Source organism: Saccopteryx bilineata, chromosome 1 (assembly GCF_036850765.1).
Source record: "Saccopteryx bilineata isolate mSacBil1 chromosome 1, mSacBil1_pri_phased_curated, whole genome shotgun sequence".
NCBI lineage: Eukaryota > Metazoa > Chordata > Mammalia > Chiroptera > Emballonuridae > Saccopteryx > Saccopteryx bilineata.
Genome location: NC_089490.1, coordinates 388,845,322 through 388,861,317, shown reverse-complemented (window position 1 = coordinate 388,861,317; position 15,996 = coordinate 388,845,322). Strand labels below are relative to the sequence as shown.

General features: G+C 48.0%; 1 protein-coding gene across 13 annotated transcripts in view; it reads left to right on the top strand.

The window, feature by feature from the left end:
• The window catches only part of PHF21A (PHD finger protein 21A), a 177,476-nt gene extending 163,378 nt beyond the window's left edge, over positions 1 to 14,098 (top strand). For 10 of the 13 annotated variants that reach the window (XM_066251376.1, XM_066251377.1, XM_066251367.1 and 7 more), the window contains 5 exons: positions 600 to 763; positions 7,202 to 7,357; positions 9,992 to 10,067; positions 10,451 to 10,554; positions 12,836 to 14,098. In XM_066251376.1, the coding sequence (XP_066107473.1) occupies positions 600 to 763; positions 7,202 to 7,357; positions 9,992 to 10,067; positions 10,451 to 10,554; positions 12,836 to 13,093 (758 nt within the window). In that variant the 3' untranslated portion in view covers positions 13,094 to 14,098. Of the gene's footprint in view, positions 1 to 502; positions 526 to 599; positions 764 to 7,201; positions 7,358 to 9,991; positions 10,068 to 10,450; positions 10,555 to 12,835 lie in introns of all 13 variants that reach the window. The other 3 variants (XM_066251380.1, XM_066251378.1, XM_066251379.1) reach the window with 1 other exon arrangement.
• Positions 14,099 to 15,996: the final 1,898 nt, after the last annotated feature.

Genomic DNA, 15,996 nt, shown 5'->3' with positions numbered 1-15,996 from the left:
TTTCCCAGCAAGGGGTCGAGCAGTTAACATGAGTTTTGTCTCCTTGCTTCGCCTTTCTCTACTCTTACACGCAGTGAAATGACCAGAATAAAGGCAGGGGAGAAAAGGAAAAGCAGGAATCCCAAACCAATTCATCTTTGGAAACAGAATTATTGATAACTATCATAAGAGTGATGGTTGCAGAGAAACATTCGAGAACAATTTGCAGAAAGCTATGGGGAAATAAAGTGAATTCTCATTGCTGGCCTCGGCTCACAGTGAGCTCGGTCCTTGCATGAGGAATCTCAGATTCTAACAGCCCAGGGACAGCACTGTTGTGTGCCCAAGGCAAGGCCCTTTGACACGACCCAGCCCCTCCTGTCCTTCTGCAAGTTCTCTCTCATCCTCCCTTCTTCTGACACGCAGCTGTTTCTAATGACATTTAAATCTTTGCTTCTCTGTCTCTCCTTGGGACTGTTGTATTAACCTTCTGTCTGCTACCTCACTTCCTTCTCCATGCTAGCCAATGAGGAGCACTGGCCAAAGGTATGTAAGATCATTTTTCCCCCTCTCTTTCCCTCCCCCCTTTTCCCCTTTTGTTCCCTTCTCTCGGTATATAGGTCGTCCTCCAAAATACAATGCAGTGCTGGGGTTTGGAGCCCTTACCCCAACATCCCCCCCATCCAGTCATCCTGACTCCCCTGAAAATGAAAAGACAGAGACCACATTCACTTTCCCTGCACCTGTTCAGCCTGTGTCCCTGCCCAGCCCCACCTCCACAGACGTAAGTAACTTGGGAAAAGCTCGCTGTCTGAGAGCTTAACTCGGGGAACCGTTATCCTGTGTTGTCTCCTTACCAGCTGCACCTCCTTGACTAACCCTGGGACAGCAGTAATCCCTGCAGGACCCTGTGTGCCAGGAAGGCAGCTCTCTGCCGGGGCCCCGGGTCCTGCTGTGTCCCTGAGACTCGTGTCCGATACACATCAGGAGGCTCAGTCCGAGTTCTGGAGTCTGGGTTTGATCGGCCGTGACTGAGTGCGAGGAAGGGAGATTGCACGGAGGTCAGAGCGTATGCCACAAAAAGGCAGGCAGGTTTCTGTCGTCAGCGTTTAGGAGGTGGGGAGAATGAGCAAGGTGTGTGTTCCCCCAGCAATTGTTTCCTGCTTCAGGCAGACTTTAAGAAGTGGGACACTTTTCTCCAAAGCAGCTGTATTCAGCAGAGATGGTTAGAAATGGGTTCCGGAAAGTGTCAGATATTTAGTATTCCTTCACCTAGAAACTATAGGAGTGCCAACTGGTGCCCTGAGCTTTTAAATGAACATTTACAAAGGGCTGTTCTGAAGGCCAGGAACCAGAGCAAAACCAACTCCTGCCCTCCAGGAGCTCGTGTTGCATGGCCAGAGGCAGGCGATAAGCAAGTGAACGTGTAATTTGTCAGATAGGTGCTGTGACAACAACTGGGGCAGAACAGGGCAGAAGGAGCTGCGGCAGAAGGTCGCTCTTGTATTAAGAGTGCCGAGAGAAAGCCTCTGTGATAGGAAGGAGTTGTGTGGGGGTGAGGCCGGGGAGAGAGCAGTCCTTGCAGATGGAACTGCCGTGCAGACGCCCTGGGCAGGAACGTGCCTGGTGAGAGAGAGGCAGCCAGGGCAGCTGGAACAGGGAGCAGGGAGTGGTGGGCGATGGGGCCCCCGAGGTGGCAGGGCCGCTGTGCAGGGCCTTGTGGCTTTTACTCTTAGGAAATAGAGGGACACTAGAGGTGTTGAGTGGAAATGTGATGTCATTTTTTTTAACTTATTTTGAAAATTTTCAACCTACAAAAAGTTGCAGTAACAATACAAGGAACAAATGTATACTCTTCATCTAGGCTGACAAGTTGTTACTGTTTTGCCACAAAAGCATCTCCTACACACACACACACACACTTTTTTTTTAAAGCTTAGTTTATTTATTTATTTATTTATTTATTTATTTATTTATTCATTTTAGAGAGGAGAGGGAGAGACAGAGAGAGAGAGGAGAGACATAGAGAAGGGGGGAGGAGCTGGAAGCATCAACTCCCATATGTGCCTTGACCAGGCAAGCCCAGGGTTTTGAACTGGCAACCTCAGCATTTCTAGGTCGACACTTTATCCACTGCGCCACCACAGGTCAGGCACACACACTTTTTTTTTACTGAACTAGTGAAGAAGAAATTGCAGACACCATGCATCTTCACCCAAAATACTTCTTTGCTATAGCCACAATACAGTTATCAAATTGAGGAAATGTAGTATTAATAAGATGTTATTATATAATACACAAATCGTATTCAGCCTTCCCTATCTGAATAGCGGCCTTTTTCTTTTTTTCTGCTCCAGAGTCCAATTCAAGATCAATCTTGACATTTACTATCTCCTTCATCTCCTTACTCTGGCACAGTTTCTTAGCCTTTGTCTTTCCTGACATAATAGGTCAGTTGCTATATAGAGTGTCCCTCCATTGGGATGATCCGATTGTTTCTGTAGAGCAGCTTCGAGGTAGGAGCCCGAGTGTGGTTTCTGTAGGAACACTGAGTGAGTGGTGGCCAGCCCAGGCTCGCATTGTTGGTCCCGTGGTTGATGATAACGCTCATCTCTTAAAATAGAGCCCATCCAATTTGTCTGCTTGTAAAGGTGCCCATTTCCTCTGGTGGAAACAGCTTTGGGTCTGTAAATATGCAGTTCCCCAACAAACTATTACTCAGTGGGGTCAGCATCCTTTGATGGTTCTTGCCTGCGTTTATTATTTTAAGTTGTTTGCAAAATCGATTTGGGTTTTAAAAGAATTGCTGTGTGTGAAATACAGAGGAGACTGGGGCGGCTAGGATGGAGGAGGCTGCTGCAGTCATCCAAGCAGAGGCGACGCTAGCTTGGCCTTGTAGGATGGCACCGTAGAGATGGAGAAAGTGATCGACTCTGCATGTGCTTTGAAAAGCCAGCAGGATTGGATAACGGGGTGTAAGAAAAAGAACAGTCAAGGATGAATCCAAAGTTCTTGGCCTGAACAGCTAGAAGGCTGAAGCTGCCATTTACTGGCAGTGACAAGAGGTTTGACATGTCCCATTTTTTGGTAAAGTATAGAGCTTGTCTTTAGGATCACCTTCAGGTAAAATACCGCTTGAATTTGTAGGTTCTTAGTCTTACTAAAGGTCTACCCCTCTCCAAAGAGCAAAAAAATACCATATGCACATCCTGAGTTGACATTCCGGAGACAAGAAAGAAAGTGTCATCTTTGGGGGACCAGAGTCATAGAAGAGGTCTGTTCTCTTGTCAGGTTTCCTTCCTGGAACATAGTTGGTGGCTACAGACCCAGCCCTGCTCTCTAGATTTACCATTTGTCCAGCTTTCCTGACTTTCGGCGTTAGTAATTGATTCAGGTGTGAGAGTCCCTGTTAGAGGGTTGGTGGTTACAGAGATTGTCGCAACTTTTTCTCAGCCCAAGCCTTGCCAGGAGATTGACAGCTCATAGCTTCCTGGTGGGGCGCTCCCCAGGGAGGTTCCCAGTGCTGGAAGCCAGAGGGTTTTGTGGCTCTGCATGTGAGTCTGTCTTCTTAACGAGTGTTGATTTTGTTGTTTTGTGATTTTGCGTTGAGCGGGTTTATCAAACGGTTTTCTTGAGAGAATCCACTCAGATCACAAACTAAAAGCTTCTGCCAGGTTTTGTGTTAAAATGCAAACACTATTCTCTTTAAAACTCTAAAGGTAGAAGGAAGCTTTTCTAAAACCACTAAGTATGTTAATAACTTCCTAGGTTAAACCTAGTGGAATGGATTTTTTAAAAAAGATAATTGGCTTCTACTTTCATAGTATCCTAGCAGTGTCAGTTATTAGAATCAACACACAGGGCTCTGTGTATTTGCTGCTGGGTGGTATAAGCCCCAACAATATTAATTAAACAATAACAGTTGAGAGTCAGACACTTCCTAGATCAATAACCATCTAAGGACTTGGTAATACAAGACACAGCCGGCACTAATCCTCAGGATGTACTTGTTGCCACTATCATCATTTTTGGGAGAAGGAAAGATATGGTGATGTGATTATACAAATTTTTTTATTTTAGCAAATGATGAAGTTACGATTGATAAAACCAGGTGTTTCTGGAAAACATATGTCCTCAGCTTCTAGCAAAGAATCGTGGGTTCGCCATCTTTCAACTGACCATTCGGTTTATGGTAATAATTTGGTCAGTCACCAAAGCCTAAGCTTTTTGACCTGGTCAGCACCTCCATGGGACCGTCTTCAGCTCTGCTTAAGCAAAGAGCCAATTCGTCAATTATGTGGTTGAAACACATATCATTTTATATTCATTTCTTTTTTTTTTCCCCCCGCATTTTTCTGAAGCTGGAAACGGGGAGAGACAGTCAGACAGACTCCCGCATGCGCCCAACCGGGATCCACCTGGCACGCCCACCAGGGGCGATGCTCTGCCCACCAGGGGGCGATGCTCTGCCCCTCCGGGGCGTCACTCTGCCGCGACCAGAGCCACTCTAGCGCCTGGGGCAGAGGCCAAGGAGCCATCCCCAGCGCCCGGGCCATCTTTGCTCCAATGGAGCCTAGGCTGCGGGAGGGGAAGAGAGAGACAGAGAGGAAGCAGGGGGGGGGGGGGGGGTGGAGAAGCAGATGGGTGCTTCTCCTGTGTGCCCTGGCCGGGAATTGAACCTGGGACTCCCGCACGCCAGGCCGACGCTCTACTGCTGAGCCAACCGGCCAGGGCCTGTATTCATTTCTAAGGGCTAAAGTTCTGAAATATGGTCGGGGGGGTTCCTGAGACTCTTTCAGGGGGTCCTTAAAGTCAAAGCCATTTTCATGATACTGCTAAGACCTTCTTTTCCAGTTTCATTCTCATTGTCCCAAGAGTATAGACAGTGGAATGTTCCAGATAGTACATGACATGCTGATGCCATCACTCTGGCGGCTAATGGAGAGTGTGCACTTGCATGTTCTGGGGTTTTAAATTTTTTCAATGTGCCTGACCTGTGGTGGCGCAGTGGATAAAGCGTCGACCTGGAAATGCTGAGGTCGCCGGTTCGAAACCCTGGGCTTGCCTGGTCAAGGCACATATGGGAGTTGATGCTTCCAGCTCCTCCCCCTTTCTCTCTCTCTGTCTCTCCTCTCTCTCTCTCCCTCTGTCTCTCCCTCTCCTCTCTAAAAAAAAATGAATAATAATAAAAAATAAATAAAAAATAAAAAAAATAAAAAATAAAAAATTTTTTCAATGCATTATTTTTATAACTCTGTGATTCTATAATTATTTCAAAGCGAAAAGGTTTTTAAACTTTAAGACAGTAAAGATGAATATATGTAACTCCCATAACAAAAGCTCTTTGAGGTCCCTAGTAATTTTAAGAGTGTAATGGGATGCCGACACCAAAAAGATTAAGAACGGCTGCTCTGGACTGTGTAGAGAGGGCAGAAGTTGTTTTTCCTTTAGCAACTTTGAAAGAAATTAATCTTTATTTGATGCACTCTCTGCCTCCCACTTCTTGATGTTCTCCTTAGTCAGGAGCCAAGGAAAGTGAGCGGAACTCGACCCAGCAAATTCTTCTGAATTAAATGCCCAGCTTGTCTCCTGTGTTCCTTCTCTGCTAATTTTATCTATGGTGCATGTGAGATACTCTCTGAAACCCTAAAATTTTTGTGAACTTCATAAAGATGCAGACTTCACAACATGAAGCTCAGGTTCAAGAAAGACCAGCTTTTAAGCGAAGAATACTCCTCCACTTGATTTTAAGAATGAAAGGAGAAAGTCATGGTGAATAGCGGGATGAAACTTTGTTTCTTTCAAGTAGAACTGTCAGGCTGGTTCTCATGTGATATTTTTGCACATGTACTGAGTATCTCTTTTACTGCCCAGAGGTAACATTTTCTTACTAAGAAAGGTTAAAATCCATCCATACTCTTATCTTACAACTTTTTCATCTGGTTTTCTGGGCTGCTGGATGCCATAGTGAATTACAGAGAAAGTTTCCTTTCCTAGAGAGAAATTGTAGGTCTGGGAAGATACTTTCCTTCAGCGGCAGGGGCGGTTGAGGGGTTATATCATAGAAAGGAAGAGTTGAACAGTGCTCTCTGTATCATTGCTTTCTGTGAACGATTTCTGAATTAGGCCTTTTGGCAGAATAGCCTAGAAACCTAAACACGTTGGAAGTGAGAAGAGGTCTGGTCCCCGCTGTGGCACTGCCTCGGCTGGCTCACCTCTGACACGTGCCTTCAGCCTCCCCTTCCTGGTGTCTGTCAGCAGCGTGAATCCTGTTCAGAGAACGGGTCAGGGATTGATTGACCTGTGGAAAAAATACCTCTGTAATCTTGTTTCTGTGTTCTCTGCTCCAAATTTTAAGTAGATCTGCTTTTTTTTTTTTCCTGGTGGTGCCTTCAGAGGTGTTGGAGGAAAGCCAAAGCACCGAGTGACTATGAAACTGAACAGTAACAACAAGAGGGTTCCAGCAGACTTACCTGAGAACTGGAACTCATGGGGGGGGGGGGGGGGCAGGCAGAGTGCCCGGAGGCGCTCTTCTGTTTGTTCTTATCTGGTGGAGTCGTTTATAGGGAGGAATAAAGCTCTCAGAATAGAAAGGTCCATTGAACAGCAAATGCCAAATTCTGGTTTTGAGAGAGAACATTGTCTTCTGTTGCTTTGGCTTTTAAATTCTTCATATTAAAAAGCTGTATGAGTTTAATTGACTCCTGACTTAATCTTTTCCCATTTGAACTTTCACTATATTTTTTTCTCCCTGAGCAAGCAAAGAGTTTAGTAAAATTCCATTTCTTGTCTGTTGTCTTTCTCAATACTTCTAGATTCCCTGCAAAAATGATAGGTAATGAGGTTTGGTATCATTGTTTTTAGAACATTTTGATGGATTACAGTGTCTTTAAACTGTCTGATTTGTGGGTTGGATTCTACCATACTGTAAGAAATGCTGAGCTATCACCTGTAAAGTTAATTTTGGCCTAAGTGACAACAGAGGTTTCCTATAAAGTCTGTTTTAAGCTTAACAATACTGTGCCTGCCCAGGGTACCCCAGCTCTGTGTGGCAGGTGGGGGCTTTTGCCATTGGGACTTTGTTTGGATGCTCTTGTCACACACACGTTCAAGGGGGCAGGGCTGATTGTCCTGAAACATTTATGTGTATCCAGAACGTGCATGTTAACAGTCACATTTTTCCTTTCTGTTCTTTCTCTTACCTTTCTTCTCAATTTCACAGGGTGATATCCATGAGGATTTTTGCAGTGTTTGCAGAAAAAGTGGTCAGTTGCTGATGTGTGACACGTGTTCCCGTGTGTATCACCTGGACTGCTTAGACCCTCCTCTGAAAACAATTCCCAAGGGCATGTGGATCTGTCCCAGATGTCAGGACCAGGTACTGTGGGGGTCGCAGAGGGTGCAGGGCCGCGCAGGAAGAAGAGCCCGCAGTCAGGAGGCCCTCCTTTCCCCTGCAATCTGGGGGGGACGGCGGAGCCTCGCCCCTTTCCCATGCAGAAGGACGAGCCCACAGTCAGGAGGCCCTCCTTTCCCCTGCAATCTGGGGAGGACGGCGGAGCCTCGCCCCTTTCCCATGCAGAAGGACGAGCCCACAGTCAGGAGGCCCTCCTTTCCCCTGCAATCTGGGGGGGGACGGCGGAGCCTCGCCCCTTTCCCATGCAGAAGGACGAGCCCACAGTCAGGAGGCCCTCCTTTCCCCTGCAATCTGGGGAGGACGGCGGAGCCTCGCCCCTTTCCCGTGCAGGAGGACGAGCCCGCAGTCAGGAGACCCTCCTTTCCCCTGTAATCTGGGGGGATGGCGGAGCCTGGCCCCTTTTCCGCGCAGGAGGACGAGCCCGCAGTCAGGAGGCCCTCCTTTCCCCTGTAATCTGGGGGGATGGCGGAGCCTCGCCCCTTTCCTGGCAGTCCTCCCGGCCATGCCTGCCCTGGTCCGGTCTCAGCACAGCGCTTTCACCACACAGCATCCACAGGTTTTCCTATGACATTCGTTTAGGCGGTGACGCTGTGTACAGGTGGAGAGACCCTAACTGCTGTCCTTTATTTAAAATGACATCTCCTCATTATCTTGACCCTTAAAAGTTCGTAAGACCTTCTGCCTCGTTCTCTAAGAATGGGCCTAACCCAGTATATGATTTTGAAACTCTTTTTTGAAAATAAAATCCTGAAATGAAAGTGCTCAGTTGATTGCTTCATTCAGATAACAGCCGTTTCACTTTTAACCTGCCCTGGCATCAGGATCGGCAAGCTCACCGAAAAGTGCCCTGTTAATATTTCATAGACATGAAAGGCAGACGTAGAACCTTGCACTGCTTAACAACAGGGATACATTCTGAGAAATGTGTCATTAGGGGATTTTTGTCATGAGAACATCATAGGGTGCACTAACACACACCCAGATGGTCTGGCCTGCTACATACCTAGGCTGTGTGGTATAGCCTGGTGCTCCGAGGCTACAAGCTTGTACGGCATGTTACTGTACAAAACAACACGAGACTGAATCAAGCACAGGAAAAAATGATGCAATAGAGAGACACGGGTAAACACACAATGTGTGAGGCTGCTGCAGCGTAGCGTGGTGTACTGTTTAGAGCAGACTTTTTTTTTATAATAAATAGAAAGTGTACACTCTAAAATAATAATGAAAAGTATAGTATAGTACAGGGGTCAGGAATCTTTTTGGCTGAGAGAGCCATGAACGCCACATATTTTAAAATGTAATTCCGTGAGAGCCATACAACGACCCGTGTACCTTACGCATCATCCAATAAAAATTTGGTGTTGTACTGGAGGACAGCTGTGATTGGCTCCAGCCACCTGCAACCATGAACATGAGCGGTAGGAAAGGAATGGACTGTAATACATGATAATGTTTTATATTTTTAACATTATTTTTTTATTAAAGATTTGTCTGTGAGCCAGATGCGGCCATCAAAAGAGCCACATCTGGCTCGCGAGCCATAGGTTCCCAACCCCTGGTATAGTAAATGCACAAACCAATAACATTGTCAAGTACTATGTACTGTACCTGAGTGTGTGTGCTATACTTTTGTACAGCCAGCCCCGAAGTAGGGTTGTTAGACCAGCAGCACCACAAACACGTGTTCTACGATGTTACTGGGCGATAGGGGTTTTTTGGCTCCATTGTAGTCGTAGGGGACCACTGTCGTACACGTGGTTCATCGAGGATCAAAGCATGGCACAGCACATGATTGTATTCTCAGCTGTCCCAGCCTCTTCCCTCCTCTGTTTAGTTTCCGATTTCTTTTTCTCAACTGTTCACGTATCTTAATGTTTTCATTATAAATGGTCTCAACTCTTTTTTTGGAAGTAGACAAAGTATAAATAATAAACAGATAAGCTCAATAGCTCAGGAGACACTGGGCTGCTGCTCAGTTCCTTGGAATCCTGATTTGAGACAACTCTGGTTTCTCCTTTTAGTCCGGGTCCTCTTCCTCCTGCCTCCCTGGTGTGGCTGGTACAGACAGTTCTCTCTCTGTTCTCTTCCAGTTGCTGCTTTGTGAGCCTCTGACCATTTCCCACACAGGGGCTACATTATACTTTAGTATTCTAAGCTGATACCTAATTTCCCTGGTCAGGCTGTCTTTGAGGGACCCACAAAACTACAGTTGAGATTGGCAGCCCCTGTCAGGACAAGGACAACACTGTCATGGCCGCAGCCATGCTGCAGATGCGCAGCGTGTGCTGGTGGTTTTGGCTGTGCAGGGTAGTCGGGTCTGTGTCCCGGACAAAAGGAACGGAACCAGCCAAGTCCTGGCTTCTTTCTAAGCCGGGGCTCGGATAGCTTGGCTCTGTCCGCCTTGCCCGTTGTTCTCTCAGGCTGATATCCAGAACTTTTGAGTCCACAAACTTTCCACCAGGGTTTTGCAATACTGCCACCATAATCCTTCCTGGATTTTTGTCTGCCAGTCGCTACAGACACGTTGCTTGTGATTACACAGGGAAGGTGTCTGTATACCTCCTTCTCAAGGTCAAATTCTAAAACTCTTTTCAGATGCTAAAGAAGGAAGAAGCAATTCCGTGGCCTGGAACTTTAGCAATTGTTCATTCCTATATCGCCTACAAAGCAGGTAAAGAATGACCCATGCTTCCTTTTGTGTAATCTTCTCCTGTTTACAAAATAAATAAGTACTGGGAAAGAAGTGTTTGCTTTGTTTTCAAAAGGAAATTTAAAGTTAAAAATTCAAAGTTTCTAAGGAATAAAGTGGGAAGTTGTGTAGCGCTTTCTTGGGGAGGAAAGATGAGGAGTAGATCTTGTTTGTGTGAAGCCAGGCCCAAGCCACCGACAGTTTTCCTGGGGTCTCTCTGCACGAAAGGGAGACCATTCTGGCGTGCAGGTCCGGTGCGCAGGCTGTGGGACCCAGGGGAGCTTTGTCAAGCATTCTACACTGTAGCCTTTTCAAAGAATTTGTTGTTAAAAACAGTTTCTTGTTGTTGTTGTTTTTTTCCCTAGCAAAAGAAGAAGAGAAACAGAAGTTACTTAAATGGAGTTCAGATTTAAAACAAGAGCGAGAACAACTAGAGCAGAAGGTGAAACAGCTCAGCAATTCGATAAGTGTAAGTAAACCTCATGCCTTCAGTGATACACACGGAGATTCAGAACTTCCCATGTACAGAACAGTTCGTGTGGTTCCCAAAGGCTGATTCGGATCCTTTTCTTCTTCTTCTCCTTCTTCCTTCTTTCTTCCTTCTTCTTCCTTTTTTCTTCTTTCTTCTTCCTTCTTCCTTCTTACTTCTTTCTTCCTTCCTTTTTTCTTCTTCCTTCTTCCTTCCTTTTTTCTTCTTCCTTCTTCCTTCCTTCTTTCTTCTTCCTTCTTATTTCCTCCTCCTTCCTTTTTTCTTCTTTCTTTCTTCTTCCTTTTTCTTCTTTCTTTCTTCTTCCTTCTTTCTTCTTCCTTCTTTCTCCTTTCTTCTTTCTTCTTCTTCTTCTTCTTAGAGAAGGGGAGATAGAGAGACAGACTGACAGACTCTTGCGTGTACTCTGACCGGGATCCACCTGGCAACCCTCGTCTGAGGTCCATGTTCTGTCTGTCTGAGGCCATGCTTGCATCGGAGCTATTTTTAGCCCCTGAGGTGGAGGCTCCACAGACCCATCCTTATCACCTGGGGCTGATTCACTCAACCAATTGAGCCATGGCTGTGGGAGGAGATAGGGTGGGGGCTGGAGAAGCAGATGGTCGCTTTTCCTGTGTGCCCTCGCTGGGATCAAACTCAGGACATCCAAATGCTGGACTAATACTCTACTTCTGTGCCAGCCAGCCAGGGCCTGATTGGAATTCCTTTTTTTTTTTTTTTTTTTTTTTTTACAGGGACAGAGAGTCAGAGAGAGGGATAGACAGGGACAGACAGACAGAAACAGAGAGAGATGAGAAGCATCAATCATCAGTTTTTTGTTGTAATACCTTAGTTGTTCATTGATTGCTTTCTCATATGTGCCTTGACCGTGGGGCTACAGCAGACCGAGTAACCCCTTGCTCAAGCTAGTGAACTTGAGTCCAAGCTGGTGAGCTTTTGCTCAAGCCAGTTGAGCCCGCACTCAAGCTGGCAACCTTGGGGTCTTGAACCTGGGTCCTCTGCATCCCAGTCTGACGCTCTATCCACTGCGCCACCGCCTGGTCAGGCCTGATTGGAATTCTTTAGCTTGTTAACACAATTAAGATGGGTGGATGGAAATTGCCCCCAGCTAGCGATGGGCCTCAGGTACAAGTGGCCAGTGGCTGTACGATGCCTTGGCCAAGCTCTGGAGCACCCTCTTGGTTGGAGTCTGAGAGCAAGGATTTCCAGTCTCCAGGCTGAAGAGGTAGATTGGCAGCTACAGCAGGATAGCCAGCACCGCCTTGCCAGCCTGAGCATGTCTGGGAGGCGTATGGAGCCTCCCCTGACACCAGGCAGACACAGGCCAGGTCTTTCTAGTTGCCCAAGCTAGTAGGTCCATCCACATGATCCTTCCCTTCCACACCATGCTGTTTTCATTTCCCATGTGTCCTGACCAGCCTAAGAAAGAGGGGTTTCTAGAGACAAGTGTGGAGGTAAATACTGCCCAGCCTGCCCTGTCCAGGTAGGAAAGAGAGTTGCATTTGCAACGGATTCAGAGGCTGCTTCCAACAGGAGCAAGTTCTTTTCCATTGAGCAGGTGCCCCTTGTTGGAGTGAGGTGGCCACAGCCCTCACAGACACAAGATGGTGTCCTAGACTTGGCTAGAGTTAAGCTGCCCCACTCACCTGCTTTCCCTCCCCACGTGCTGCCCGTGGCAGGCAGGTTTCATGTCTCTTTCCCCGCCTAGAATAGAAGCCCACAGGTGTGAGAGGGCAAAAGACTGCAAGTGACCAAGCAGAAAGGGTTCTGGTGGCTGAAGTTTCTGACTCTCCTAAACATCGCTGTCCTGCCCCAGGCTCTGCCTCTAAATTATCGCTGGTCGAGTGGTCCGTATTAAGCCCTCCAGTTGAACCCAGATACCCCAGCTGGTTTCTACCATGGAGAGCTCAGGCTGGTCCTGTGCTTGTTAGCATCCTGCGGCATGGTGGAAACATACCTGCCCCAACCAGCTTCAGCGCACAGCGCAGCGGTGGGAACTTCATTTTTAGAACAACTTTGATTTCATAGTATTAAAGTGGCCGTTCACTTTTGTTCTAAGTCCTGATGTCCAGTAGAATTGGCTTTTAAACCACGCACTTGCCCCTCTCTCTTGCCTCTGGGGCCTCCTCTTTCCTTGGGTAGCTGCACCCACTCCCATGTGGAGCAGGACAGGTCCGGGGGCTGCCCTCCAGCCAGCGAGCATCCTTGCGCCTGCGCCGGCCAGGCCGCAGGCTCAGTGCCGCTGCCCTGTCGTTTGCTGCAGAAATGCATGGAAATGAAGAACACCATCCTGGCCCGGCAGAAGGAGATGCACAGCTCCCTGGAGAAGGTGAAGCAGCTGATCCGCCTCATCCACGGCATCGACCTCTCTAAACCCGTAGACTCTGAGGCCACTGTGGGGGCCATCACCAATGGCCCGGACTGCACCCCCCCTGCCAACGCTGCCACCTCCACGCCGGCTCCCTCGCCCTCCTCTCAGAGCTGCACAGCGAACTGTAACCAGGGGGAAGAGACTAAATAACAGAGCTCTGCTAGGAGAAGCCACGGGGTCCCGGCGGCAAGGGGAGCAAAACACTGAAGACTCTAGAAAAGCAAAGCCGGTTTCTTCTGGAAAGTACAGAATTCTTTTGGTTCTTTGGTTCCAGAGAGAGAGAAGATGCTTGTGCCAGGTGGCACCAGAGTTTGCCAATTGATCCTTCTTATTCTGTGTGTACATGCAAAGATTGGACCATGTTACATGAAATAGTGCCAGCTGGAGGTTCTTTGCCAGCACCATGCCAAGTGGAATAATACATTTACTCTCTCTATTATACACCAGTGTGTGCCTGCAGCAGCCTCCACAGCCACGATGGGTTTGCTTTGTTTCGTTGGGTGGGGAGCAGGGACGGGCGGAGGGAGGAGAGCAGGTTTCAGATCCTTATTTGCTGAGCCGTTTGTTTAGGTAGAGAAGACAAGTCCAAAGAGTGTGTGGGCTTTTCCTGTTTCTAAACTTTCACTACTATAAAACCAAAAAAAGGAAATCAAGATTTAACCAATCCCAGTGCCCAGAGGAAGGGTGGGGAGGGGAGGGGAGGGAGCCGGGGTGGGAGAAGTATATCAAATAGCAGTATTTCTTATTGTCTGTGGTGGGCCTCAGTGTGCGGAGAGATGGACAGTGAGAACAGCCACCAGGTTCCTCCCCCAAGGGCTCCGCCCCCGCCGTGGGCGCCCCACCGCTCCCCACGTTCCTTCCCTGCTTGGCAAACCGGCGTGCACCCGCAGATGACGGCTCCTTCCCTCTGAGCAAGGCAGAGCCAGGCTTAGCTGGCCCTCGCCTGGGGCTGGCGGGCTGGCGGGCAAGAAGGGCGGGTGTGTCGAGGAAGGAAGAAAGGTGGATCAGTGATTTTACTTGAAAACAAGCTCCATCCCTTTTCTATATTTATAAGAAGAGAAGATCCTGAGCGAAGCAGCACTCGACCCAGGTGTGTGTGAATTGAATGGAGACGTTTGTTTTGTTTTTGTTTTTTTAATTTTTTTGTTTTCTTTTTTTTTTCTTAAAAAATTTTTTTTTATTTTGTCATTTATTTCACTTTTTTTGGTAACAAAAACTAAAATAAGGAATAGAAAAGCTGTTTTTCAGGCTGACAGTCCAATTAAGGGTAGTCGAGACCTTGCATGGTAGAATAGGAATCATAGTGTCAGTGAGGTCCAGTGAGTCTGTGTGCGTCCTTGTGTCATCGTTCCGGGCACTGTTTTTTTATGCAAGGGCAAAATCTTTGTATCTGGGGAAAAACAACAACAACAACTTTTTTTTTAATTAAAAAAAAAGAGAAATAAAAGATATTGAGGTCTTCCTAGTGTTACTTAAATTAAGATCAAGGTAAAAACCATTGTAAAAAAAAAATTACAAAAGTGCTATTTGTTTCCTAAAAACAGTGATTTCTATTAAAAAGGTGTCAGAACTGGAGAAAATGCTGTGTAGTTATAATTTTTCAGCACAGAACCTGCTGATCATGATGACATTTTGCTGTGTTTGTGTCTCAAGACTGGTGGGCTCGGCTCCCTGACCTCTGACCTGAGGGCTGCAGCCTGCGGGCAGGGGGGAGCTCTCCTACCACCCCCCCGGCCCCCCTCGGAGAAGACGGCCCTCTCTTCTCTGGGCAGGGATCTGGGCTCCTGTTTTCAAAGCCCAGGTGGAGTGTGGATGGTGTCAGGGCCCTACCCGTGGTCCCCTCGGATTTTGCTAGAGCAAAAGGCTGGTGCCTCAATAGACCCCTTCCTTTGGTGCTGCTCTTGGTCTTTCAGCCACCAGCATTCTGAGTGCCTGGGGGACAACTTGGAAGGAAATGGCCAGCGAAGCTCATTGGTGCCTATGCACCCCACCTTCTGGGAGGGTGCAGGGGGCAGGCTGGCTGCATCAGCCCTCGGTGCTTAGGAAGAACAAAGGAATGAGATTTCTTAAGGTTACACGGTGTTTCTGAGACGGAGAGCCTGGGGCGGCCTTGGTGTCTGCCTTGCCTTTGAAGAGAGGTCTGAATTTCCAGCCCCCGTTCTTTGCCTGCTAGCTCCAGGCTCCCGAGTTCACTCCAGTTCTACCCCTTCCAGGGTGACCTTTGGCTACGATCTCTGTGCTTGGCTTGGCAGGGCCTGTCCCCTAGAAAAACCCAGGGTTCCAAAAGGCTCTGACCGTTTCTATCATCTTGCCTTGTGGGAAATCAAGTTGGTCAGATGTGCGCTCCCGCTGGAGTCCTTTGCCCCGCTGTGTGCCTGGCCCACAGGAGCAAGCCCTCCAGAGTGTCTCTCCCAAGCCTGTCCGTGCTCCGTAATGGCCAGAGCCTAGCAGGGGCAGGACTCCGTGTCTCCCCCACCCAGCTGGACCCAGACAGACACTTCTTAAGTGAGCTGTGTCACCTCTCCCGGTGGTTTTCCCTCATCCCCCCGGGGGTGATAGGGCATTCAGGGTGGCTGCACCGGCCTCAGAGCCAGGCCCTGGAGAGGCTGCTGAGGGAGACAGAGAGGAGCTCCCTTCCTCATAGAAACCAAGGTGCTATGTATCAGCAGGGAGCTCTGGAAATGCCCAGACTCGTTGGAGGAGGAGTTGGCAGAGGTTCAGAGCCCAGCGGCAGGCTGTAGGCCTGGTCTCAGCTCTCCCACTCGACTTGTCTGGGCCCAGAGGCTGGGGGTTGCTACATAGTTCCTTCCTTCTTGAAAGAAGTTGGGGAGTCATCATCACTAGAGGCCTTCGCTGGTGGGGCAGGGCTAGGAATGGACCGGCATTTTGCTACTGCTGTGAACAGTCCCACCCTGTGCATAGGGTTGGGGTGTAGATTCTTCCTGAAGTTTGGATATGAGCTCTTTAGGGGGAGTCAGCAAGTATGTGGTCCAAAAATGCAACCCTACCCAAACCCACATTCTGGACTGAACTTCCAAAACGCCCCTAACTTC